Source organism: Leucoraja erinacea, chromosome 21 (assembly GCF_028641065.1).
Source record: "Leucoraja erinacea ecotype New England chromosome 21, Leri_hhj_1, whole genome shotgun sequence".
Taxonomy (NCBI): Eukaryota; Metazoa; Chordata; class Chondrichthyes; order Rajiformes; family Rajidae; genus Leucoraja; species Leucoraja erinaceus.
In genome coordinates, this window is record NC_073397.1 from 38,148,339 (window position 1) to 38,176,267 (window position 27,929).

A 27,929-nucleotide genomic window follows, 5' to 3' on the forward strand; every position below is an offset into this window, starting at 1 on the left:
CATATGTGACTCTGTCTCCCCACCTCCTGCACCCTATTCCCATCCCACCTCCCTGCATCACCCGTTCAAACGCTCCTGTGTGAAATCACCAAACCTCTCGGCAAGGATGCTGGTCACTCTGTAGTTTCCATGTGACCTCTCCTTTTACCAGTCAGCTCAGCCAGAAAAAACAACCAACTGATCAACTATGATGCCACTTTGATCAGACCTAGGGAACCTGCAAATTCTCACGCCCTCACATTTATATGTATCAACAAAACCTGACACTTCTACCAGACACACTAGAATATCAGTTTGGGTGCAGCCTGCATTCTCTGCCAAAATGCATTTATTGATCTGTCAACCGTGACTGGGATTAAGAGCAGAATATTCACTCATTAGAGGCCATGTAACCAAATCTCACACTGTACAGGGAACACCAGTAAAATGGACCCTGAAATTGTCAAATGTTTGTGAATTCTCAATCCCTTCACTCCTATTCTGTGAAGAAAGAAATGCGTTGTCCATAGTGGATTTGTACGTGACTCCAAGTCCAGTCTTGTCCAGTGAATGTCAATGAATCAGTGGAGTGATTCAGCCGGTTTAACAGAATATTGCACTACAAAGGATACTGCAGAGACTGGAATCATTCAGAAAGAGCTCCTGACTCCACACACCACCTTGGAAGAGATGGCCTTGGTGGGGCTGCACACACCCTGATAATGAACAGTTATAAGATGCTTTGCGATAAGCTTCTGATCAAGTATCTCCTCCTGGTAAGCCCTTGTTCTGTTCTTCATTCATCTTTCGGGTGTGGGCATTGTGTACAAGACTCTACACAGCACTCCACATACTACACAACGACACAGCCAGTGGAGTTGCCTCCTCCCAGCCACTCTACATGTGGGCATTGTGTACAAGACTCTACACAGCACCCCACATACTACACAACGACACAGCCAGTGGAGCTGCCTCCTCCCAGCCACTCTACATGTGGGCATTGTGTACAAGACTCTACATGTGGGCATTGTGTGCAAGACTCTACATGTGGGCATTGTGTGCAAGACTCTACACAGCACTCCACATACTACACAATGACACAGCCAGTGGAGTTGCCTCCTCACAGCCACTCTACATGTGGGCATTGTGTGCAAGACTCTACATGTGGGCATTGTGTGCAAGACTCTACACAGCACTCCACATACTACACAACGACACAGCCAGTGGAGCTGCCTCCTCCCAGCCACTCTACATGTGGGCTTTGTACGTTCTCCTGGCTTTCTCCCAGTTGCTCCCTCATCTCAAAGACGTGCGGGATGCAAGGAGAATGGAAAGCTGTAAGTTATCCCTTCTGTGTAGATAGCCGGCAGAACTGGGGCAGAGTTGACACCTACATTGGGATAGGTGTAGAATGGACTCAGTGGGCTGAAGGGCCTGTTTCTGCACTGTGTGATTCTGTCAGTCTTGCTACTGATCCAGTGCCGAGCTGTCTCTGTTTAAACACAGTGGGCACCACACAGGGAACTCTTGCTGGACCATCCTGAGTCTCAACAATGACATGTGTGGGGTGGGCTTGTTCACTGGCTGATGGAGGCCTTCACAAGGACCAACAAGCCAGATGGGTTCTTGGACAATTCAGTACAATTGTCGTCACCATTGAAAAAGCATTTTTTATTAAATTCCAGATTATTCAGTTGAATTTCACTGCCCCGTCACAATAGTATGCTCTAGGTTTAGGCTCGTAGTTCTATTATTAGTTGAGGCCTTTGTGCTACTTGTTCACTAATTTATTCACCAAACGTAATCTGAAGATAAATCTTAATCATAATCATAATACTTTATTCGCCAAGTACGTTTTACAACATACGAGGAATTTGATTTGCCGTACAATCATACAAAGAGCACTAAGACACACAAATAAATGTATAACATGAACATTCACCACAGTGACTCCCCCACATTCCTCACTGTGATGGAAGGCAAACAAAGTTCAATCTCTTCCCTTCTCTGCTCTGTCGAGGGCCTCAAGCCTTCCGTTGTCGGGGCGATCAACCTCCGCATCGGGGGGGAATCTCACTCCCCCTGAGTCGGGCGATCGGACTCTGGGTCGGGGTTGGTCGTAACTCCTGCGGCTTTGGAGCTTCCCGATATCGGTCTCTACCCGAGATACTCGATGGTGAAATCCGCAGGCCGCGGTTGGAGTGTCGATCCCAGGCAAGGGATCGGCTCTGATGTTAAGTCCACGGCCCCGCGCTGGGGCTCAAAGTCAGTCCCAAGCGAGGCCGCCAACTCCATGATGTTAGGCCGCAGAGCGACCGGCGATACGATCCGAAAAACAATCACATCTACGGCAAGGAAAGAGATTGATAAAAAGTTCCCCCCTCCCCCCCCCCTCCCCCCCCCCCCCCCCCTCCTCCTCCCCTCCCCCCCCCCCCCCCCCCCCCCCCCCCCTCCCCCCTCCCCCCTCCCCCTCCTCCTCCTCCCCCCCCCTCCCCCATCCCCCCTCCTCCCCTCCCCCCTCCCCCCATCCCCCATCCCCCATCCCCCCTCCCCCTCCCCCTCCTCCCCTCCCCCCTCCATTCCCCCCCTCCTCTCCCCCCTCCCCCCTCCCCCCTCCCCCCTCCTCCCCCCCCCCCTCCCCCATCCCCCTCCCCCCTCCCCCATCCCCCCTCCCCCCTCCCCCATCCCCCCTCCTATGAGTAGCTGGACTAGGTGGCAGGGGAGCTAGGAGTTTGTGTTTTAATCCCACTGCAGATGTTCTGTGAGCTAAAACTAGAACATCGAGTTTAATTGCAAGCTGCATATTTAATAGTGTTGTCATCAGAGAAGTACATCTTCAGCTTGTAGGCTTTAATTTTTAAACATTACACGATGACTTGGTGTTTTTTGCGTGTCGTGCTGATGTTTGGTCCCCATCCGCCAGGTCACGTGTTTGGACGGGCACGTGGATTTCCTAGTTAGAGCCAGACATCACGGTGACTTTAAATTGTAATCAAGCACTTGTCAGACTAAATGTGTTGGAAGGAACTGTAGATGTTGCTTTCAACCAAAGATAGACACAAAATGCTGGAGTAACTCAACGGGACAGGCAGCATCTGTGGAGAGAAGGAATGGGTGACGTTTCAGGTGGAGACCCTTCTACAGTCAGTCTATGTTGGCATCAGAATACGTTTTGTTATTTGCCCTCTGGAGATAGCGGTGAGTAAAATGGGCACCAGCCTGAAGCTGCTGACACAGGGATTAGAGTCGCGATGGTGATCCTGGGCAAAGATCCTATAGCATCTTTGATCCTAGGTAAGGAAAGGTCAAACAGGTGGAGACGAGTTCTGCAGACTGTTGGAATTCCACTTTACTATAGAATATTTCTGTGTTTCTGCTAAAAGCCATTTTACAAATTTGGGATTCTTGATTTTAAAACTGAAAATAAAAATGTTGCAAGATGTTTAATTAGCATCTTTACGACCGTCCTTAAATCATCTTGTGAGGGGAAGTTGCAGTTGAATAATCCAGCATTTAGCTGTTTGCTGCCCATGAACACGATGAACTATTACACATGAACCAAACGCAGGCAGCAGGTGGGACGAGTGTAGATGGGACATGTTGGCTGGTGTGGGCAAGTTGGGCCGAAGGGCCTGTTTCCATGCTGTCTATGACTGTATTCTCCAGCACAATGAGGGAGCTGGGACACCCCAACTTTCCACGTGAGGGTGGATGTCCTTGGCTACAATGGGCTGTGAGGCAAGTGGAACTCTGAACATCAAGTCCAGCAGGTATAAATGGGAAAATAGAGGACAAGAAAGGGGAAAAAGGATGGATCTACGTTAGAATGAAGTAAGTGGCACAGGGAGGAGTGGAGTGGCACAGGGAGGTGTGGAGTGACACAGGGAGGAGTGGAGTCACACAGGGAGGAGTGGAGTGACACAGGGAGGAGTGGAGTGGCACAGAGAGGAGTGGAGTGACACAGGGAGGAGTGGAGTGTCACACAGGGAGGAGTGGAGTGACACAGGGAGGAGTGGAGTGACACAGGGAGGAGTGGAGTGACACAGGCAGGAGTGGAGTGACACAGGGAGGAGTGGAGTGACACAGGCAGGAGTGGAGTGATACAGGGAGGAGTGGAGTGACACAGGGAGGAGTGGAGTGGCACAGAGAGGAGTGGAGTGGAGTGACACAGGGAGGAGTGGAGTGCACACAGGGAGGAGTGGAGTGACACAGGGAGGAGTGGAGTGACACAGGGAGGAGTGGAGTGACACAGGGAGGAGTGGAGTGACACAGGGAGGAGTGGAGTGACACAGGCAGGAGTGGAGTGTCAGAGGGAGGAGTGGAGTGACACAGGCAGGAGTGGAGTGACACAGGGAGGAGTGGAGTGACACAGGGAGGAGTGGAGTGGCACAGGGAGGAGTGGAGTGACACAGGGAGGAGTGGAGTGACACAGGGAGGAGTGGAGTGACACAGAGAGGAGTGGAGTGACACAGGAGTGGAGTGACACAGGCAGGAGTGGAGTGACACAGGGAGGAGTGGAGTGGCACAGGGAGAGGAGTGGGAGAGGCAGGAGTGGCAGAGGGAGGAGTGGAGTGGCACAGGGAGGAGTGGAGTGACACAAGGAGGAGTGGAGTGGCACAGGGAGCAGTGGAGTGGCACATGGAGGAGTGGAGTGACACAGGGAGGAGTGGAGTGACACAGGCAGGAGTGGAGTGACACAGGCAGGAGTGGAGTGACACAGGCAGGAGTGGAGTGGCACAGGGAGGAGTGGCACAGGGAGGAGTGGAGTGGCACAGGGAGGAGTGGAGTGACACAGGGAGGAGTGGAGTGACACAGGGAGGAGTGGAGTGACACAGGCAGGAGTGGAGTGACACAGGGAGGAGTGGAGTGACACAGGGAGGAGTGGGCTGGAGCTCTGGCGATGACCAGAGGTAAACGTGGCTGAACTTCCTGCATTTGTATTAAATTAGCCAATCAGGATGTTGGTTCTATCAGTATCTGTTGCTAAGGAAACTGGGGTGATTATGAACCAAGTTTAGTGCAGAAAGCTCTTGCCCAATTGTGTTGAGCTGGTGAAGTGGACATTGGAGTGTCCCCGAGCTGAGATCCAGTCTGACACAATTTGTAGACTTGAACTCAGCAGTCGTCACCACTGTTCATAAAACGTGTCAGATACTGACAATTATTTCCGAATAAATCTTGTTCTTGCTGAACTTCTGAATAATTACAAACATGAAAACCTGACAGAGTGACAACAAGTTTTTCAGGTGTCTGCAGTTTCAGCTCGCTCCTTTGTTACCTGCTGGTTTTGATGAACATTCAGATCAGGCTCGAGTCCAGCACATTAAATGCACTGGTTGCCAGTATTGTCTGTGTGCTGAGCTGTAAATGTAGTTGAGGTAACTTGAACTAGATTATTGAATTGAATTGAATCCTTTATATTCCGGAAGTGGCGGTGCTGTGAAACGGCTGCGGCTCGCCTGCAGTCTGTCTGTTTTTACTTTTTTTGTGTTGGTTTTTTTGTCTAGTTCAGTTAAACCTTTGGTTATTAGGTGGTGTTATGTGTATATGTGTGTGTGTGTGTGTGTGTGTGTGTGTGTGTGTGTGTGTGTGTGTGTGTGTGTGTGTGTGTGTGTGTGTGTGTGTGTGTGTGTGTGTGTGTGTGTGTGTGTGTGTGTGTGTGTGTGTGTGTGTGTGTGTGTGTGTGTGTGGGGGGGGGGCTGAAACAGGGCTTTCTGTCTCTCCCTTCGGGGAAATGCGACTTTACTGTCGTATCCCCCTTCTCTTCCCCCGCCTGAGCTGAGGCCTAATGGCGGAGCTGGTGGCCTCCAACCTGGCCGTCTTCGAGCTGCGGTAACGGTCCCGCAGCGGCACGACTCGGCGCTGCGGTGAGGGCGGACGGCGCGGGGCTGAGACGCTCCCGTGTGGGCGGCCCGGTGCGGGGCTGAGACACTGTCGTGTGGGCGGCGCGGTGCGGGGCTGAGACGCTGTCGTGTGTGGGCGGCCCGGTGCGGGGCTGAGACACTCCCGTGTGGACGGCCCGGTGCGGGGCTGAGACGCTCCCGTGTGGGCAGCGCGGTGCGGGGCTGAAACGCTGTCGTGTGGGCAGCGCGGTGCGGGGCTGAGACGCTCCCGTGTGGGCGGCCCGGTGCGGGGCTGACACTCCCGTGTGGGCTGCGCGTGTGGGCTGAGACGCGGTGTGGGGGCTGTGTGCGGGGCTGAGACGCTCCCGTGTGGGCAGCGCGGTGCGGGGCTGAAACGCTGTCGTGTGGGCGGCCCGGTGCGGGGCTGAAACGCTGTCGTGTGGGCCGCGCGGTGCGGGGCTGAGACGCTGTCGTGTGGGCGGCCCAGTGCGGGGCTGAGACGCTGTCGTGTGGGCGGCGCGGTGCGGGGCTGAGACGCTGTCGTGTGGGCAGCGCGGTGCGGGGCTGAGGCGCTCCCGTGTGGGCGGCCCAGTGCGGGGCTGAGACGCTCCCGTGTGGGCGGCGCGGTGCGGGGCTGAGACGCCGTCGTGTGGGCGGCCCGGTGCGGGGCTGAGACACTCCCGTGTGGGCGGCCCAGTGCGGGGCTGAGACGCTGTCGTGTGGGCGGCCCGGTGCGGGGCGGAGATGGTGCTCCGGTGGCTGAGGCGGTGTTATGGTGGCGGCGACCTGAATCCGGGGCTCGGCCGCGGGCCAGTGGACGACATCGTCGAGTGCTCGGGGGTCACAGGTTGGTGCCTGTTTTCCGGAGCTCCCGTGGCAACAGCTGCGTCCGCTGGACTGGAGGGCGGCAGCTTCGACCACCCCCGACAACCGCGGGACTGACTTACCAACGCCCGGTGGGGTATCGCCTCAGCGCAGAGGGAGAAGAGGAGGGAAGAGACAGTAACTCTAAGACTTTTGCCTCCATCACAGTGAGGAGGTGCTTGGTGAACTCACTGTGGTGGATGTTAATTTGTGTTTATTGTGTGTTGTTATTATTACATGTATGGCTGCAGGCAACAACATGTAGCAGGAGGTGCCGTGTCTTGCTTCTTATCGCCATTGTACAAGGGCCATATATTAACTAGAACCGACAGAATATGAGAGTGCTCATGAATAAGATCAACTTTAATATTATAGTTAAAATACTTTACAACTCCTGTGGGAAATTACTCTAACTTTAATCAATTAAAGAACATAAACTTCAAGTCAGATTATAAGGAAGTTATATACACTCTTCATCCCGCTGCATGTAAATAAATATATATTTGCAACATCTATATTACTAAAAGTCTGATCTTGACCACTTCCTGTTGTTCTGTATATTGATTTTAGAAAAAACGCTGTCACTTACGGCTGTGATTTTTATCCATCATACTCAGAGTTCCCCTCCGCTGTGCAGGACAAGAGGATTTTTCCCATCTATGAAAAATAAAAGAGTTATTAGTGTTTAAAAAATGTTTAGATTCTCTCTCCAGTCAATCACCGCCATGGAGGCCACCCCCCTTCCGGTGGGGGTGGGGGGGGATGAACTATAAAACCCCGAAATGTGGACCTAGCTCAGTCTCTGCAAGATGGGGGACGGAGTGGTCATGACTCTCAGACTGAGCTGTGAATCAACTGAAAACTGAATATCTACTGAACTATGGGGGTGGTTTTAAATGGGTTTATGGTTTTATGGTGCATTGTGTTGTGTTGTTTTGTGTGGTGTTATGCATTTGAATTTGGTGACCTTGCACCCTGCTTGAAATGATATGAAACTGAATTTGGTGCCCTTGTCTTGCACCCGGCTTGAAATGGTATGAAACTGCACTTGAATTTGGTGACATTGCACCCTGCTTGAAATGGTATTTCAAGGAATAGCCGTGAGTCAACTGCCAGCCCATCAGCCGTGAGTGAGTCAGCCGCCAGCACACTAGGCTTGAGTGACTGAACTGCCAGCCCAAGAATCCATTCGGCCCACAATGCCCATACTAGCCCTCTGGAAAACAGTCCCTTCAGCCCACAACACCCGTACTAGCGCTCCAGAGCACCCCCCCCTCTCCACTGGCCACCAATATTGGAATTGGTGTAGAGGTGGAATATGGCATTGGGTGCCCAGTCCACCCGTGTGAACATGGGTCCCACTTAGTCTAGTAGTCTTTGCATCAGACTATATTGTTTCACGTGGCAACAGAAAGGATTTCCACTGAACCTTGGCACCAGTCACAATATGAGCTGGATACATGGATAGGACAAGTTTGGAGGGATATGGACCAAGCCCAGGCAGGTGGGACTAGTGTAGTTGGGGCATGTTGGCGAGTGTGGGCAAGTTGGACTGAAGGGCCTGTTTCCACACTGTATCACTCTATGACTATGACTCTATAAGCTAAACTAAAATAAAAGCACATTAGAAGGGTGAGTTTATGTCCTTTTGCTGACACACAGCCAACACTAATGTAAATGAGCAGGAAATGAAATCCTGCTTTGATTTTGAACGTTCCTATCGGCTGATGAAACCACCGTCTGTCAGCCCAGCGACCGACAGAACCTTTTCACCTCATCATCATCATCATCATCATCATCAGAACAGAGGGCCAGTCCATTCACCCCAAGAATGTGTAACTACACACTTCAGCTGTTCTATGCTGCGCCTCTCTACACAACAATTCATAACAAGAGGAGTTGAGTATAGGAGCAAAGAGGTCCTTCTGCAGTTGTACAGGGCTCTAGTGAGACCACACCTGGAGTATTGTGTGCAGTTTTGGTCTCCAAATTTGAGGAAGGACATTTTTGCTATTGAGGGAGCCCAGCGTAGGTTCACAAGGTTAATTCCCGGGATGGCGGGACTGTCATATGCTGAGAGAATGGAACGGCTGGGCTTGTACACTCTGGAGTTTAGAAGGATGAGAGGGGATCTTACTGAAACATATAAGATTATTAAGGGTTTAGACATGCTAGAGGCAGGAAACATGTTCCCGATGTTGGGGGAGTCCAGAACCAGGGGCCACAGTTTAAGAATAAGGGGTAAGCCATTTAGTTGTGAGTCTGTGGAATTCTCTGCCTCAGAGGGTGGTGGAGGACGGTTCTCTGAATACTTTCAAGAGAGATCTAGATAGGGCTCTTAAAGATAGCGGAGTCTGGGGGATTTGGGGAGAAGGCAGGAACGGGGTACTGATTGGGGATGATCAGTCATGATCACATTGAACGGCGGTGCTGGCTCGAAGGGCCGAATGGCCCACTCCTGCGCCTATTGAGTATCGTCTATTGTCAATGGTTTTATCTAAAGATACTGTTCTCATTTTGAACCAATACTAATTTTGTGCGGGAGAGTTGATGCTGACTTGATGTTATTGGTTATTACTGCTCACATTGCCACTGTCAAGTGGGGACCAACCACATGTGATGACACGTGCCACCAGGTGAAGCTGGAACAGATTTTTCCCCTCCGCTATCCGGCTTCTGAATGGTCCTTCCATAAGCTGGGGTACTGTCTGATTCACCTCTACCCCATTGCGGACATTGGACTGTTTATGTAACTGATGCGCTACAATGCTGAGAATTATATTTTCTATTCTGCTCTACCTATTGTACTGGAGTTGGATGTGTTTGTATTTGTGTACAGTATGGTGTGATCTATTTACCTCGTTACCAGTGAGTATAATTACCCTGAACCTGAACCTACAGAACTCTAGAAGATCCAGGTCCCATCTTGCAATTGGCATTTGCTTGTTGAAGCTGGTTTGTATAGGCATTGCACTCTGGATTGGACGATCGCAGTGCTGGGGATATCCAAACCCTCATACATCCAGTGTGTCACTGTCATGTTGCAGGGCAAGCCTTGTCACTGACCAGTGGCCAAAACTAACATCAAGTATTGTGACCAGGCATGTGAAGAACTATTGATTTAGTGCTATGGTGATACAAGAGATTAATCATTTTTTTAAATGATAAAAAATAATAAAAATAATAGCTGTCAAAATTACATTTTTGCATCAACCCTTACAAAGTTCCAGTACTTTATTCAGGATGCTTTAAAATACACCTATAAATTCTCTAATCCTTCGAATTCAATTACAAATTAAAAATGAATTGGAATCTGAAGCTGCAAATTAATTAGATGTTAAGTATCAGTTCAAGATGGATGATTTTAGTTCTGACATTACAGTTGTGGTCTAATTGTAGACTAAAATAGCGAGGCAATCTGCATGGCAGCATAATGTACAGCATGGTACTGCATGGCAGTGGATGGTACTGCATAGTGGTGTACTGTACTGCATGACACTGCATGTTACTGCATGGTACTGCATGGTACTGCATGGTTGCGTACTTTACAGCATGGTTGTGTATGGTAGTGTACTGTACTGCATGGTACTGCATGGTCGTGTACTGTACTGCATGTTACTGCATGGTACTGCATGTTACTGCATGGTACTGCATGGTCGTGTACTGTACTGCATGGTCGTGTACTGTACTGCATGGTACTGCATGGTAGTGTACTGTACTGCATGGTCGTGTACTGTACTGCATGGTACTGCATGTTACTGCATGGTCGTGTACTGTACCGCATGGTTGCGTACTTTACAGCATGGTTGTGTATGGTAGTGTACTGTACTGCACGGTACTGCATGGTCGTGTGTGCGCATGGTCGTGTACTGTACTGCATGGTACTGCATGGTAGTGTACTGTACTGCATGGTACTGCATGGTCGTGTACTGTACTGCATGGTACTGCATGGTCGTGTACTGTACTGCATGGTTGCGTACTGTACTGCATGGTCGTGTACTGTACTGCATGGTTGTGTACTGTACTGCATGGTCGTGTACTGTACTGCATGGTACTGCATGTACTGTACTGCATGGTCGTGTACTGTACTGCATGGTCGTGTACTGTACTGCATGTTACTGCATGGTTCTGCATGGTCGTGTACTGTACTGCATGGTCGTGTACTGTACTGCATGTTACTGCATGTTACTGCATGGTACTGCATGGTAGTGTACTGTACTGCATGGTCGTGTACTGTACTGCATGTTACTGCATGGTTCTGCATGGTAGTGTACTGTACTGCATGGTCGTGTACTGTACTGCATGGTCGTGTCCTGTACTGCATGGTTGTGTATGGTACTGCACGGTATTACATATTACCTGTCAGCGTACTATAGACTTTTGACATTGCATTGTCACCCAGAGATAATATGCTGCTTCTAGTACGAGAGGCTCCTTTGAACAGGGACATGGTTTGTATGTTTCCACATTAGGCCATTGAAATGTTTTTACATGTTGTAGGATTCTTGGTCATGCAGATCAGAGGATCTCCTCAACTCCAGTTACTGTTACGTTTCATGCAGGTGGCGGTGATATTTTCTTGAGTACTTTGCTTTTCCAATTGCAAAATGTGCTCGGAGATGTATAATTGACAACAGCTCATGTAAAAATAACCATGTAAAGTATTGTAAAGGCCCAATTAACAGAGAGAGTCAGTGGCAGCATAGCAGAGATACTGAGGCAGTTTGTGCTTCAGGCTACTTGCCCTTCACTTGGCTCCTGCATGTGTGAGAGAGAGGGGTGGGGTGGGGAGGGGTGGGGTGTGGGGGGGAGGGGGGGGGGGGAGGGGTGGGGGGGGGGGGGGGGGGGGGGTGGGGGGGGGGGGGGGGGGGGGGGGTGGGGGGGGGGGGGGGGGAGGGGGGGGAGGGGGTGGGGGGGGGGGGGGGGGGGGGGGGGGGGGGGGGGGGGGGGGGGGGGGGGGTGGGGGGGTGGGGGGGGGGGGTGGGGGTGGGGGGGGGGGGGGGGGGGGGGGGGGGGGGGGGGGGGGGGGGGGGGGGGGGGGGGGGGGGGGGGGGGGGGGGGGGGGGGGGGGGGGGGGGGGGGTGGGGGTGGGGGGGGGGGGGGGGGGGGGGGGGGGGGGGGGGTGGGGGGGGGGGGGGGGGGGGGGGGGGGGGGGGGGTGGGGGGGGGGGGGGTGGGGGGGGGGGGGTGGGGTGGGGTGGGGGGGGTGGGGTGGGGGGGGTGGGGGGGGGGGGTGGGGCAGTGGTGGAGTGTTGACATGCTTATGATGGTGAATACTCATCTGCAGTTAGAAAGACCTGAGTCTAAAGATGGGTCCCGACCAGAAACATCACCTATCCTTTCTCTCCAGATGCTGCCTGACCCACTGTTACTCCAACATCTTGTGGAGGGGTGGTGCGGCAGTGGTGGGAGTGTTCAACGAATGCAATCAACCTGGCATGCACAATCAAATAAGATCAAATAGAACAAGTTGTCCTACAACTTTAGGCTGTGCACGCCAAACGCAAGAAGAAGAAGAAGATTCTCAATGCCGTCACCCACAAAGATGAGTTCTCAACCCCTCTCTACTCCTTATACATTCACGACTGTGTGGTCAAATTCACCTCCAACTCTATCTACACCGCTGTGGTGGGATAAATCACAAAGTATGACAAAGTGGAGTACAGGAAGGAGATACAGAACTTTCCTGGTCGGGACCCTTCCTCAGACTGATTGAACTCGGCTATCGAGCTTTGAGCTTTTTATCATTGACCTTGATAGATATTTTTCTGCCTCCAGGTGCAGTGTAAGATTGGTTAAGTCGTTGTCCAGCTACCCCTATGGGTCATTACTAACCAGGAAGTACTCAGCAGGTCAGGCATTAGGCAGTGACGAGTCTGTTTCAGGCTCCACAGATAAGGTTTACAAAGTGTCGAACTACAAGCATGTTAATCCTCAGTTCTGGCATGCTGAATGTCTCCTGATGGAGTTATCAAACTGGAACAGTGGTGGCAATCTGTACGTTTAATTGAATCAGACGGATCATTTAAAATGAGCCATTAAATTACCACAAGCTGCTGTATTAAAAGAACTGATACAATAAAAAAGATAATGTATTGCTTTTGCAAGTAAATCCTTCTAAATCAATGCAAAGTACTGCTTATCTTCAGGTTCCAAACTTAGACAAATTACATGAATATTGTACTGCCGTGCTGGACTATTTAAAATAGCTCAAATTAAAAAAATATTTCCCCAACATTATGAAGTCAATTATTTTAGCAGGAGATGTAATGAGAATGTTAAACGATGGGTGGAGAGTGATGAGCAGTGAATGTGCAGTCATTAACTCCATCTTGCTCTCATGCCAAGACCCACTGTGTGACTTTGTCCTTCACTTGGGATGTCAACCTTGTTGTTGGGGATTCTTACAATTTCCTCAAAACAAGCCCTCGTTTCCTTCGTTACTGCGTTACATTGGCATCTTGTGAACGTCAGATTAATTTATTCTTTTCCGACTTTGGTTTGTGTCATTAGATGGTTCTTCCTGTTCATAATTTGATTATTGCCCGACCGGGAGGAATTAGAAGGAGGTGACATTTGCAGAGAGAAGCAGATCATGTTAATTAAATTAGAACTCCTTTGTGTACAGCGTGTATTATTTAGTCACTGTATATTTGGGTCGGAGCTAGATCTTTATTGTCACTGAAAGTGGACAATGCAATCCTGTTCTGGGAAACTGATCCATTTACTGCTAATGTTTAGACCATGCATTGGCTCAAATGTGACGTTAGCAAAGGTCTTTTCATTATCATTCCAGCTATCACTCCTCCAATACTGGTCACTACAAGAGCCTGTCAAAGTGCATGTACCACTCATCATATCCTTTTGAGTGTTTTTCTGAAGAAAAGCAATTGCATGGATGTCAATCATTCATCACAATGCTGTCTGTGCAGCCAGGCTAGGAATACACGATGAAACAGATAACATTTCACAAGAACATTTGAAGGAGAGAGGATTTCCTGGAACGTCGATTATTCGAGGTTGAGTGGAAACAACAATTGACAATCCTGTGTTATAAAAATAACCGTCGCTGACAGAATCTATCAGAGGTGCTGATACGTGTCAGAAACAAAACTTTTTTCAGCAAATATGGATTTTAATTCAAAATGATTAGGAAATGTATCACAAAGAGCAATTTAATTAAATTTAAATAATTATCCAGTGAATTTTCAAATTACTCTCATAAAGACTGATTTATGCAACAATGTTTTCCTAATCTATAGTTTTGCTGCATCTTTGTTTTGGTTTAATCTAATTGTTCATGTCCAGATGTACTCTCTTGTCTGAAGCTGAAGGTGTTTTAAGGTGTTTTCTATTTCCCTGGTCTAACGTCTGACCCAGCTGGTGAGGTGTTCCAGAGATGATATGTTGTGCCTGATACGTTTAGCCCAGGGTGGCTGACTCACTGTCTCTAAGGCACAGAACCTCAGTCTAGATCCTGCAGTAAGATAAGGCTATCGTTGGTGCCAAAACATAATTAGAAAAACAGTCCAAGGTAATCTGGGTAACTCCCTCTCAATGGTACATGATGCTACAAAAAACATTCTTTCCTTCAAATCTTTATTTTTATTTAGGATAGGAAATGTCTTTATTTACCCCTCCCCCAACCTTTCCTTGTCAACTGGTCGTTCCTTCCACCTCTCATCCCTTCTTCCTGTTATTCCCCCGTTCCATCTCTCCCATGGAGTCAGCACTCTTGTCTGCAACTCTCTTTTGTTCACCTCTCATTCCCCCAGTCACTGTACACGGACCCATTCATCCAGTCCCCTGTATACAGACCCATTCACCCAGTCATTGTACACAGACCCATTAACCCAGTCATTGTACACAGACCCATTCACCCCAGTCCCCTGTACGCAGACCCATTCACCCAGTCATTGTATACAGACCCATTCACCCAGTCATTGTACACAGACCCATTCACCCAGTCACTGTACACAGACCCATTCACCCAGTCCCCTGTATACAGACCCATTCACCCAGTCCCCTGTACACAGACCCAGTCACTGTACACGGACCCATTCATCCAGTCCCCTGTTTACAGACCCATTTCATCCAGTCCCCTGTATACAGACCCATTCATCCAGTCCCCTGTATACAGACCCATTCACCCAGTCCCCTGTACACAGACCCATTCACCCAGTCCCCTGTACACAGACCCATTCACCCAGTCACTGTACACGGACCCATTCCCCCAGTCACTGTACACGGACCCATTCACCCAGTCATTGTACACGGACCCATTCACCCAGTCATTGTACACGGACCCATTCACCCAGTCCCCTGTACACAGACCCATTCATCCTGTACACAGTCCAGTCCCCTGTACACAGACCCATTCACCCAGTCACTGTACACGGACCCATTCCCCCCAGTCAGTCACTGTACACAGACCCATTCACCCAGTCACTGTACACGGACCCATTCCCCCAGTCACTGTACACGGACCCATTACACGGACCCATTCCCCCAGTCATTGTACCCACACACAACAGTCTTGTCATCTCTGCAGTGAGATTCACACTATCCCATTTTTCACACAGTGGTGAATCTGTGGAATTCTCTGCCACAGAAGGTAGTTGAGGCCAGTTCATTAGCTATATTTAAGAGGGAGTTAGATGTGGCCCTTGTGGTTAAAGGGATCAGTGAGTATGGGGAGAAGGCAGGGATGGGATACTGAGTTGGATGATCAGCCATGATCATATCGAATGGCGGTGCAGGCTTGAAGGGCCGAATGGCCTACTCCTGCACCTATTTTCTATGTTTCTATGTTTCTATGAATCCATGGATGGCAGATACAGCTCAGTCTGTCCAACATATAGCCACAGACATCTACCATCTGCAATGTGACATCCCCCCCCTCGGGCTTGTGTCGACACCACCAGAGAATTCCTTCTGGTTTTCTTGTTCATTGTTCCTTTGTGACAATTCGTGGTTTTAGTTCTGACCAAGATCATTATAAAGTCATTGCTGGTACATGAAGAGTTACATTCAGGACAAAGGGTGGTCAGGACTCATGTTGCAGGGTAATACAAAGCTGCCTTGACTACTGGTTAATTAGACAAACGAGCCTAATGGGCCTTGTCTTCTGTAAAGTTACAGCTCACATTCATCCAATTAATGTTTACACTGATGCTTCCTGGAATAATGTGCATTTCAAATCACAAACACTGTTGCCGTTACATGGAGAAAGTTGCCGTAAGCCTGGATTTAGAACTTAATTTGTTTCGATTCAAGTCGAGAAATTCCAATTATGTAAAATAAATGAGCAGAAAGTGAATGCGTTTTCTGAGTGACTTAACTCCCGTATTTCTCAAACAAATGGATTCTATAAGTTTTGTTCCATTTTGTGGCTGCAGCATCCATGGCAATGACTTTAATCAGTGGATAAGATACGACACCTCCTCATTGCACATCAGCCTGGATTTGTGTGTACGCCTGTCAGATAATAAAAAGCTAACACATTTTGTCAGATGTTCCTTTCAATAACACTAGTATCTGCTCAGTGGCTGAGATGTGTCACTGCTGCTTGGCATAGGTTGTCTCCTGTTTGATGTCACCCTTGTGAACATTGCTGCTCTGTGGAGGGGCTCAGACAACCAAGGGTCCACCAGGCCATAGAAACCCTTGATAACATTGCCTGCCTCACCTGCACAGGGATGGCCAGCACTCTACAACAAGCTCCTTGTCGCTGCCCATGTTGTTTCAATCTGACTAACTTCCCCCGATTCCTGTTCTACACACCTGGTTTTGGGAGTTTATCCACAATTTTGATCAGCTAAACGTGGATTGATATTATTCCTCAGGATTAGAATCTGCATCAAAGATGTGGAGGGATCGAGATGTGAATTTTAATCAGAATAAAAACATGACAACAAAGCAGGCATCTCGGTGTACCTCGGCAGTACCTCGGTGACTGCCAATCACCACCCCCCCCTCCCCCCCGGACACTTATTATAATTTATTCAAATCGTTTGCTATGTCACTCTTCCAGGGAGATGCTAAATGCATTTCGTTGTCTCTGTACTGTACACTGACAATGTCAATTAAAATTGAATCTGAATCTGAATCTGAATCACCCTTGGTGACAGATGTTACTAGAAACCACTCTTACAATGTTGTAGGTTTCACAAAGAGTTTGCAAGATTCTTTTAAAAAAGCATTTTTTTGCATCCCAACAAGATCTTCTCCACTAAAGAAAAGCAGATTGTATTTGTGTTTCTTTACTTTTCATCAATTCTCCGCATCGAGTGCAAAGTCAAGTGAAGTCTTTGAGAACTACTTTGGCATTCGCCAAAATGTTTCGTCAGCACCTCCTGGGAACGTCCTGGGAATCCACGACCATAGAGCCATACAGTGTGGAAACAGGCCCTTCGGCCCAACTCATCCACACAGGCCAACAATGTCCCCGCTACACTAGTCATAGTGATACAGTGTGGAAACAGGCCCTTCGGCCCAACTCATCCACACTGGCCAAAAATGTCCCCGCTACACTAGTCATAGTGATACAGTGTGGAAACAGGCCCTTTGGCCCAACTCATCCACACTGGCCAACAATGTCCCCGCTACACTAGTCCCACCTGCCTGCGCTTGGTCTATATCTCTCCAAACATGTCCTATCCATGTATCTGGCTGATGGTCCTGTCCCACGGTACGAGTTCATTCCAAGAGATCTCCCTAGTTTAAAAAAAATCAAACTCATGGTAAGCACGGAGAATGAACGTAGCGGGTACGTCGGAGCTCGGGGACGTCTCTTAGCGTTAACGGCAGGTAAACTCGGGAAGAGTTGTGAAGATTTTTCAACGTTGAAAAATGTCTACGAGAGCCCCGAGTACCGATGAGCGGCCATTACCGTAAATCTCCGAGTTCGAATCAGGACACACTCGGGAGAACTCTTGGAATGAACTCGCACTGTGGGACAGGGCCATAACTGTTTCTTAAACAATGGGATAGTCCCAGCCTCAACTACCTCCTCTGGCTCCACTTCAATAACAATGTGGCTGCTGTGTTACTGTGTTCCAGTACTCTCTGTTTGCAGAAGCTATTTAAAGAAATGAAATTTACTGACTAAATCAAAACATTTACACGGCCAATTCTGAATGCATTCGATTTGAAATACGTGGATAAATTATTTGCAATTGGCTGAGAGCGTTGACAAGTGAGAGCTTGTGTGGAGATTTGGCAGATGTGCTTCGTGTGACATTAACTGCATGGGCTCATCTCAAAGTTAAAGGCAACTGGTGTAACTGTGGAGGTCAGCTGTTCATGATGAAGGGGCAATTATTGGTGTTTAATGAGCCAACCAGTCACAATCATTGCTTCATTCTGATCAGCTGTTTCAGGCCATTATCTCAGACATAAACTCTCCACCAAATGCCCAATGACAATTGGATCCTCCACTTCCTCTCCAGCCCAGTAGATGTTTGTAACCAGGCGTGAGATGGGCAACACAGCCTCCAGGTCTCCATGACTTTGGTCAGAGAGCAGCATCTATTCCCCAGACTGTCAGCACTCACCACTATGACATTCCTCCTTACTCCCCCACATGCCTGGCGACTGTGCCAAGCTGCCGTGGACAGTAGGTGGGCCCTCTACTCTTCCCAAAACCTCTACCTGTTGGTCAGGTGCTTGGCCTGTTGTGTAAGAACCAGTATCTGCAGTTCTTTGTTTCTACATTTTCACTGGATGATTCCCTGGAACTCTGGTCCACTCTACAGGTGCTTGGGGGTCAGCATTGAGGGGGCAACATTGAGGGTGGGGGGGGGGCAACATTGAGGGGGGGGTCAGCATTGAGGTGGGGGGTCAGCATTGAGGTGGGGGGGTCAACATTGAGGTGGGGGGTCAGCATTGAGGGGGGTCAGCATTGAGGGGGCAACATTGAGGTGGGGGGGCAACACAGGTGGGGGGGCAACATTGAGGGGGCAACATTGAGGTGGGGGGTCAGCATTGAGGGGGGGGGGGGGTCAGCATTGAGGTGGGGGGGCAACATTGAGGCGGGGGGGTCAGCATTGAGGGGGCAACACAGGTGGGGGGGCAACATTGAGGGGGTCAGCATTGAGGGGGCAGCATTGAGGAGGGGGGTCAGCATTGAGGGGGCAACATTGAGGTGGGGAGTCAGCATTGAGGGGGGGTCAGCATTGAGGGGGTGGTCAGCATTGAGGGGGGGCAACACTGACAACAGTGACCTGGTAATAACAATGGAAGACAGATTGAGAGGCCACTCAGCATCAACTTTGTGCCAAGTTTAGTGTTTATTCACCTGGAAAGCAGGTTAGATGGTGCACGGTATGTTGAGCTTAGTCACAGTGCTGTTACTCAATAATCATTTTCATTAATACAACAAACCTGTGCGTCACATTTACATAACGTTCATCATCTCAGTGGAATAGAACAACGTAACACAACGCTGACCTTGAGAAACCACCTCTCTCAGATTAACACGAGTCACTACATATTAACATGTTCTGTCATTCCCTCGGTGATATCTTGTTCAACAGTTACTTGATACAATAAAACCGGTTACAGCCATTCGGCCCATAGATCACTGCTGGCCAATAATGGATCCTTTAAGTTAGTCCTACTTCTCGTCACTGTGCACATGTCACCTCACTCACTCTGGGTCTCTGCAGAGAAGGAATGTTTGTGCATCTAGTTTGCGTCATTTAGTCAGTTCCAGCCCGCCAATGTTTGCTGAATGAAGTGTTTTTTCTGCTCAATTCCTCTCTAATCTTTCCATCAATTTATTTAAATCCTCGTGCACTAATTATAACTGAAGCAGGTCCTTATACTGAATATATTCAGGGCTGTAACTTGTTTTAATTATGGTCCTTTTATTAATAGTCAAGCTTGTTTATAGCATGAAAAGCCGGGATCACTCAATAGACAATAGGTACAGGAGTGGGCCATTCGGCCCCTCGATCCAGCTCGCTCTCCCACCAACGTGCTAATCTTCTCCTTTAGTGAGACAGACCCTTACCTCAATAATCAAAGTCAAAACATTTTAGTTATCACAAAATGTAATTACATGCACAAAAAGCACCAGAATATGTTGAGAATGTCATTGTGTTTGCAGCCCGAGATAGATTTATTTTTGTGCCTTCTCTTTGCAGGTTCATCTGGAGATCTACGTGTGTGGGAGACAAGGGATGATATTTGAATCTGAGCAGCAATGAAAGGTTTAGGAGCTAATCGAAGCCGTCACCTCTCTGACAACTGCGACCCCACAGAGCAGATGTACCCCAGCCCAATGCAGGAGAGGAATCCCTACCTGTTGACTCCTGTTGACCCGTATCAGATGGAGCAGCACCGCTTCCCGTCCGCTAATGCCATGCCGGCCGACTGTCTGCTACCGCTCAATAACCAGATTGCCAGCAGCACCTTCCCCAGGATCCACTACAACTCCCACTTTGACCTCCCAGACGAGTGTGCTTTTACCCCCAACGCATCTGGCGGTAAAATTAACCGGCTACCCGCCAACCTGCTGGACCAGTTTGAGAAACAGTTGCCGATGCACCGGGATGGATTCCACACACTGCAGTTCCAGAGGAGTGATAAACATCGCAGCGAGAGTCCAGGCCGCATCCGCCATCTTGTACATTCTGTGCAGAAACTCTTTGCCAAGTCTCAGTCCCTCGAGGGCTCAGGCAAAGGGAGTCTGAACGGCAGCAAGTTCGGCTCCGACGACTCCAAACAGACCAAGCGGAGCAAGAGCAAGGATCGCAAGTTGGAGTCAAAGAGAAGAACGAGGACCAACATCTCCGGCTGGTGGAGCTCAGATGATAATCTGGACAGCGACAACTACAACTATCGCAATCCCATGAGTTTAATGACACTGGGGAGGCGGCCTGACCACGGGCCCGCTAAATACCTGATGAATGCGTACAACACTATCAGTGAACACACCCTCAAAGCTTCAAAAAGCAATAATGACCTGAAGTGTTCCCCGTGTGTGAATATCCCCATCAACACCGACTCCAAGTACATCAAGCGCGGTTCCTGGTCCACGCTCACCCTTAGCCAGACCCGGGAGGTTTGCCAGAACTCAGCAGCCACCATGGACAGGGCAATGCTAAAATCCAGATCCTATCACCATGACCTGGCATCTCAGTATCTGAAGGTAGGCACCAACATCCACAGCTCTCTCCAGTCCTCATCAACAGGAACGTTCACCCATAATACCCAGCCCACTATCACCCCCACCCATCACACACCCCCACCCCCTGACCCCCACCCATCAGACCTGACCCCCCCATCCCACCCCCACCCCCACCCCCACCCATAATACCCAGCCCCTATCACCCCCACCCACCCTGACCCCCACCCATCACACCCACCCATCACACCCCCCCCATCACACACCCACCCTCACACCCACCCCACCCCACCCATCACACACCCACCCATCCCCCACCCATAATACCCAGCCCACTATCACCCCCACTCATCACCCACCCCCCCACCCCACCCCCACCCACCCATTTAGAGATTAGATTCTGGTAATTAAAAACTGAGATAATAACCAATTAATTTTGGAATGAAAGCAAACGTATTTGTGTACAATAAATAAATTGTTGAAAGCTGTGCAGCAGATCGATAAGGTCATTACAGCAATTAAACCCCTTGAGTTTCAGGACATTGCTGATTTAAAGATCAAAGCACTTTTCAGGATGATAGCATAGTTCATAATGGCTCGAGATAATCCTGCAATGTCCCCTTAACCTGACTTGGAAGGAAATTATATTCCTTCATTCTTCCTCTCCCCATCTCCCTCCCCGCTCCTCTCTCCTCCTCTCACCATGTCCCCTACCCTCCCTCTCTACTTCCGGTCTCCCACTCTCTCCTCCACTCTCCTCCACTCCCCACACCCCTCCACTCTCCTCCACTCCCTCCACTCCCCACACCCCTCCACTCTCCTCCACTCATCCTCCACTCCCCTCCCCCACTCTCCTCCCTCCCCTCCACTCTCCTCCACTCTCCTCCACTCCCCCACACCCCTCCACTCTCCTCCACTCCCCACACCCCTCCACTCTCCTCCACTCCCCTCCACTCCCTCCACTCCCCCACACACCCCTCCACTCTCCTCCACTCCCATCCCCCTCCCACTACCCTCCACTCACCCCTCCACTCCACTCCCCACACCCCTCCACACTCCTCCACTCTCCTCCACTCCCCTCCACTCTCCTCCACTCCCCACACCCCTCCACTCTCCTCCACTCCTCCACTCCCCACACCCCTCCACTCCACTCTCCTCCACTCCCCACACCCCTCCACTCTCTCCTCCACTCCCCACACCCCTCCACTCTCCTCCACTCCCCACACTGCTCCACCCTCCACCTCCCTATCTCCCCCCCTCTCTCCTGCCTCCTTGTTCAGCCACTTGGCCTCTGCCACTACCTCTGGATTTCGCTTGTGTCCTTTTAAGAATTGCTTTGTTCTCATTCTGAAGATATTTTATCAATCCCTTTAAAAGTTAAATGGGGATTAAGGTTTAATGTGAGTGAGGGATATTCAAGCATGTCTACCTGGTGAACCATTGTGGTGAAGCGCAGTGTGAAATGCCTTCTACCACATCCTGGATGAACAGTTAATCTGATGTGTTTAGGGGGGTAGTGTATTTATTTAGTAATGATACTGTTCCAAATGAGAGTCGACCCGTGAAGCTGTTACGAGAAGCCTATGTGGATTTTTAATTCAAGAAACTGGCTAACATTGAAGACGGGATTCATGTTTAAGAAAGAACTGCAGATGCTGGTTTAAATCGAAGGTAGACACAAAATGCTGGAGTAACTCAGCGGGTGAGGCAGCATCTCTGGCGAGAAAGAATGGGCGACGTTTCGGGTCGAGACCTTTCTTCAGTCTGAGGGAGGGTCTCGACCCGAAACGTCACCCATTCCTTCTCTCCAGAGATGCTGCCTGTCCTGCTGATAAGACAGAATTCATGTTGACGTCAGCCTGACCCTAACCCTAATGCTTGTATTGATCAACAAATAGTCCACACACTCCCCTCCAAAAAGGAACATGTTTTTAACCAGTTGTATTTGAGTGTTGTGGACCCAACCTGCAATGACCAGGTGGTTGCCAGGCTACAGATTCTGCACACGATACAACCTGGTCCGTATTGGTCACGGATTCATGGGCACAACTGCCCCTGACGTTGGGACATGTACATTTACAACAGGGCGACTGTCAGAGAAACTGTACTGCCCACTGGAAATCAAACAAGTGGATCCACAGTTACGTTTCAGTCTCTGAGGCTTTTCTCAAAACCTGTCAAACAAATGGGCTGGAAATCTGGGATGAAAGATGAAAGGTGTGTGAACTGTCAAAAACACAACAAACCATAATAGACAATAGACAATAGGTGCTGGAGTAGAGGCCATTCAGCCCTTCGAGCCAGCACCGCCATTCAATGTGATCATGGCTGATCATCCCCAATCAGTACCCCGTTCCTGCCTTCTCCCCATATCCCCTGACTCTGCTATTTTTAAGAACCCTATCTAGCTCGTTCTTGAAAGTATCCAGAGAACCGGCCTCCACCTGAGGCAGAGAATTCCACAGACTCACCACTCTCTGTGAGAAAAAGTGAGTGTTTCCTCGTCTCCGTTCTAAATGGCTTACTCCTTATTCTTAAACTGTGGCCCCTGGTTCTGGACTCCCCCACCATCAGGAACATGTTTCCTGCCTCTAGCGTGTCCAAACCCTTAACAATCTTATATGTTTCAATGAGATATCCTCTCATCCTTCTAAACTCCAGAGTGTACAATCCCAGCTGCTCCATTCTCTCAGGATATGACAGTCCCGCCATCCCGGGAATTAACCTTGTAAACCTACACTGCACTCCCTCAATAGCAAGAATGTCCTTCCTCAAATTAGGGGACCAAAAGGACCTCTTTGCTCCTATATTTGATTACTCTTGTTATAAAGGCCAACATGCCATTCGCTTTCTTCACTGCCTGCTGTACCTGCATGCTTACTTTCATAGACTGATGAATAAGGACCCCCAGATCCCGTTGTACTTCCCAACGACGCCATTTTGATATTAATCTGCCTTCCTGTTTTTGCTACCAAAGTGGATAACCTCACATCTATCCGCATTAAACTTCATCTGCCATGCATCTGCCCACTCCCCCAACCTGTCCCAGTCACCCTGCATTCTCATAGCATCCTCCTCACAGTTCACACTGCCACCCAGCTTTGTGTCATCTGCAAATTTGCTAATGTTACTTTGAATCCCTTCATCCAAACCATTGATGTATATTGTAAATAGCTGCGGTCCCAGCACCAAGCCTTGCGGTACCCCACTAGTCACTGCCTGCCATGCTGAAAGGGGCCCGTTAATCCCTACTCTTTGTTTCCTGTCTGCCAACCACTTCTCTATCCATGTCAGCACTCTACCCCCAATACCATGTGGCCTAATTTCGCCCACTAATCTCCTATGTGGGACCTTCTCAAATGCTTTCTGAAAGTCCAGGTACACTACATCCACTGGCTCTCCCTTGTCCATTTTCCTAATTACATCTCCACCACCGATGTCAGGCTAACTGGTCTATAATTCCATGTTTTCTCTCTCCCGCCTTTCTTAAAAAGTGGAATAACATTAGCTACCCTCCAATCCACAGGAACTGATCTGAGTCTATAGAACATTGGAAAATTATCACCAATGCGTCCACAATTTCTAGAGCCACTTCCTTAAGTACCCTGGGATGCAGACCATCAGGCCCTGGGGATTTATCAGCCTTCAGTCCCATCAGTCTATCCAACACCATTTCCTGCCTAATGTGGATTTACTTCAGTCCCTCTGTCTCCTGTAATTGATTTAACATCTGGTTATTCCTTTGCTCCATAGATGCTGCCTCACCTGCTGAGTGTCTACCTTCATTTTTTCCAGCATCTGCAGTTCTTTCTTAAACATTTAACCTTGAAACCCGTTGTTTTCTTTTTGACAAAAGCATTTTAACCCTGTTACCTGCACTATGAAACCTCTATGCAGATGTAACGTACCAGCTGATTCTGACTGCTAACATGAGCGCTGATGTGTAGCTGACTGTGGAGGATTACTCACTCGTGAGTAATAATTCCAGCAATTATCCAGTGTTGGCTGTACTGCCATATTGCTAGAAGGTTCTTCATCTATTGATGTTATTCATTTTAAATAAATAATCAATGCAGATGAAAGAGAATGGAGGAAACTTTGTGAAAAAAATGATGTCAGTTTTTCAAATGATAGATGACTTGGGTCAGAGTCAAGAAAAGATTCAGGTCCTTCCTCTTTCCGAGTCTGAGGAAAGGTCTCGACCCAAAACGTCACCCATTCCTTCTCTCCAGAGATATTGCCTGTCCCGCTGAGTTACTGCATCTTCTGACTGTATTGATTTTGTTGATGAAGCTTACAACTTGGGCCCAATCTGCAGAGCACAGATTTGCAGACTAGAACATTGTGTTAGTGTTTCTGGTCACGTCTCAAACTTCTGCTGAGAGATGATTATCACAACAGTAGATGATTCACAATTATGTTGGAGTGGGCAGCTTCTCTGACTGGCTTTCTTGTTTTATGCCGAGCCATGTAAATGGGCTATTGTCAATGGATACTAAATGTCTCATTCTGTGAAATCATATTGTGTAAAACTCTTGTTTCTAATGCACACAAATCTGCAAAACCATTAGTTTGTGGTTTCCTCAAAAATGTAAAATGTCTCCAAAGAATCTTAAGTAGAGGGAAATGTTCTCAAACATGAAATAGCTCTATCTGTGGTTCTATCGGAAATGAAAACTGTAAGATGTTTGAAGCCGTCTTGTGCAAAGCACAGTAGCCCAGTGGGAGATACTCGCGGGAGCCTTTCAATCCCTTGAAGACCTGAATACTGATGAAGCAAAGGAAAAGATTCTGATGATTCATTTTCAGATCTGAAGCTTGAAATTTTGTCTTTCATCTTGGGTAAAAAGCACATTGGCTTTAAAGCTGTTGGTGCAGAGGTGCCAATACCATGAGTATCAAACTGTGACATTGGCATTAAAGGAAGGCAAGGAAATAATCGGTTGTAGAAGTCAGTAATTACCACAAAGTTTCAATTGTTAGTAACTATATTGTGATACATAACCTGTTATATAATGTATATATAATACATATAATATATAATATATGTATCTGGGACGACAGATGGCGCAATGGGCTAAGTGTTCGGCTGGCGACCGGAAGGTAGCCGGTTCGAATCCCGCTTGGAGTGCATACTGTCGTTGTGTCCTTGGGCAAGACACTTCACCCACCTTTGCCTGTGTGTGAATGTGTGTGAATGTGTGTGAGTGATTGGTGGTGGTCGGAGGGGCCGTAGGCGCAGATTAGCAGCCACGCTTCCGTCAGTCTGCCCCAGGGCAGCTGTGGCTACAGAAGTAGCTCACCACCACCGAGTGTGACTGAGGAGTGAATGAATAATGCGATGTAAAGCGCCTTGAGTATCTAGAAAGGTGCTATATAAATCCCATCCATTATTATTATTATATATATAACCTGTAATATAGAATATATTTATAACGCCATAGAGAATATATATGACCAGTAGTATAGAATATATATGGACTGTAGTATAGAATATATATGACCCATAATATAGGCTATATATGACCCATGATAGAATAGAATAGAATAGAAGGCCTTTTATTGTCATTCAAACAGACAAGGTTTGAAAGAAATTGCATTCCTACAGTCTTGACATTACAAATAAACCCAAGCCCCACTTAACACAATTTACACAAACAGTGAATGTCCACACCTCCTCACCGTGATAAAGACAAAGTCTTGTCTCTTCCCTTGTTCTTCTCCCGCGGTCCAGCAGTCCAACTGCAACGTCAAGGTGACTGGAGCTCATGATGTTAAAGCCCCCGGGGGGTGATGATAAGTCTCGCGGTGGTTTAAGCCGCGCCCAGGCGATGTTAGGCCCCGCTCCGATTCATTTAAACCCCACGATTCAGGCGGGCGAAGTTGCCGTTACGGGAGCTCCGAAAAGCGGTCGGTCTCCCACCAGGGACCCGCGAGCTCCCGATGTTTCTGTCCACTGGGCCTGCGGCCGGAGCCTCCGAATCTCCGGTCGGGTTGCGGCCACGCGCCACCACAGCTCTCCCTGTTCCGAAGCTCCACGATGGTGAGTCCGCAGGTTGGTTCCGGTTGAAGGCCGCTGCCGGTTCCACGATATTAGGCCCAACGACACTGGAGACCCGACAGGGAAAAGTCGGGTCCCCGTACAGGGAAGAGATTAAACGGTTTCTGGAATTTTTTGAAGATGTAACTAGGAAAATGGACAAGGGAGAGCCAGTGGATGTAGTGTACCTGGACTTTCAGAAAGCCTTTGATAAGGTCCCACATAGGAGATTAGTGGGCAAAATTAGGGCACATGGTATTGTGGTTAGAGTGCTGACATGGATAGAGAAGTGGTTGGCAGACAGGAAACAAAGAGTAGGGATTAACGGGCCCCTTACAGAATGGCAGGCAGTGACTAGTGGGGTACCGCAAGGCTCAGTGCTGGGACTGCAGCTATTTACAATATACATCAATGATTTGGATGAAGGGATTCAAAGTAACATTAGCAAATTTGCAGATGACACAAAGCTGGGTGGCAGTGTGAACTGTGAGGAGGATGCTATGAGAATGCAGAGTGACTTGTACAGGTTGGGTGAGTGGGTAGATGCATGGCAGATGAAGTTTAATGCGGATAAATGTGAAATTATCCACTTTGGTATAAAAAACAGGAAGGCAGATTACTATCTAAATGGTGTCGTTGGGAAAAGGGGAAGTACAACGGGATCTGGGGGTCCTTGTACATCAGTCTATGAAAGTAAGCATGCAGGTACAGCAGGCAGTGAAGAAAGTGAATGGCATGTTGGCCTTTATAACAAGAGGAATCGAATACAGGAGCAGTATCGTGTGCCGTTTTGGTCCCCTAATTTGAGGAAAGACATTCTTGCTATTGAGGGAGTGCAGCATAGGTTTACAAGGTTAATTCCCGGGATGGCGGGACTGTCATATGCTGAGAGAATGGAGCAGCTGGGCTTGTATACTCTGGAGTTTAGAAGGATGAGAGAGGATCTCATTGAAACATATAAGATTGTTAAGGGTTTGGACACGCTAGAGGCAGGAAACATGTTCCCGGTGTTGGGGGAGTCCAGAACCAGTGGCCACAGTTTAAGAATAAGGGGTAAGCCATTTAGAACGGAG

General features: G+C 48.8%; 1 protein-coding gene across 2 annotated transcripts in view; it reads left to right on the forward strand.

Annotated features, from left to right (window-relative positions):
- The window catches only part of LOC129707558 (disks large-associated protein 4-like), a 206,471-nt gene that overhangs the window by 77,394 nt on the left and 101,148 nt on the right, over positions 1 to 27,929 (forward strand). For both annotated transcript variants that reach the window (XM_055652698.1, XM_055652699.1), the window contains exon 3: positions 19,834 to 20,840. In XM_055652698.1, the coding sequence (XP_055508673.1) occupies positions 19,893 to 20,840 (948 nt within the window). In that variant the 5' untranslated portion in view covers positions 19,834 to 19,892. The remainder of the gene's footprint in view (positions 1 to 19,833; positions 20,841 to 27,929) is intronic.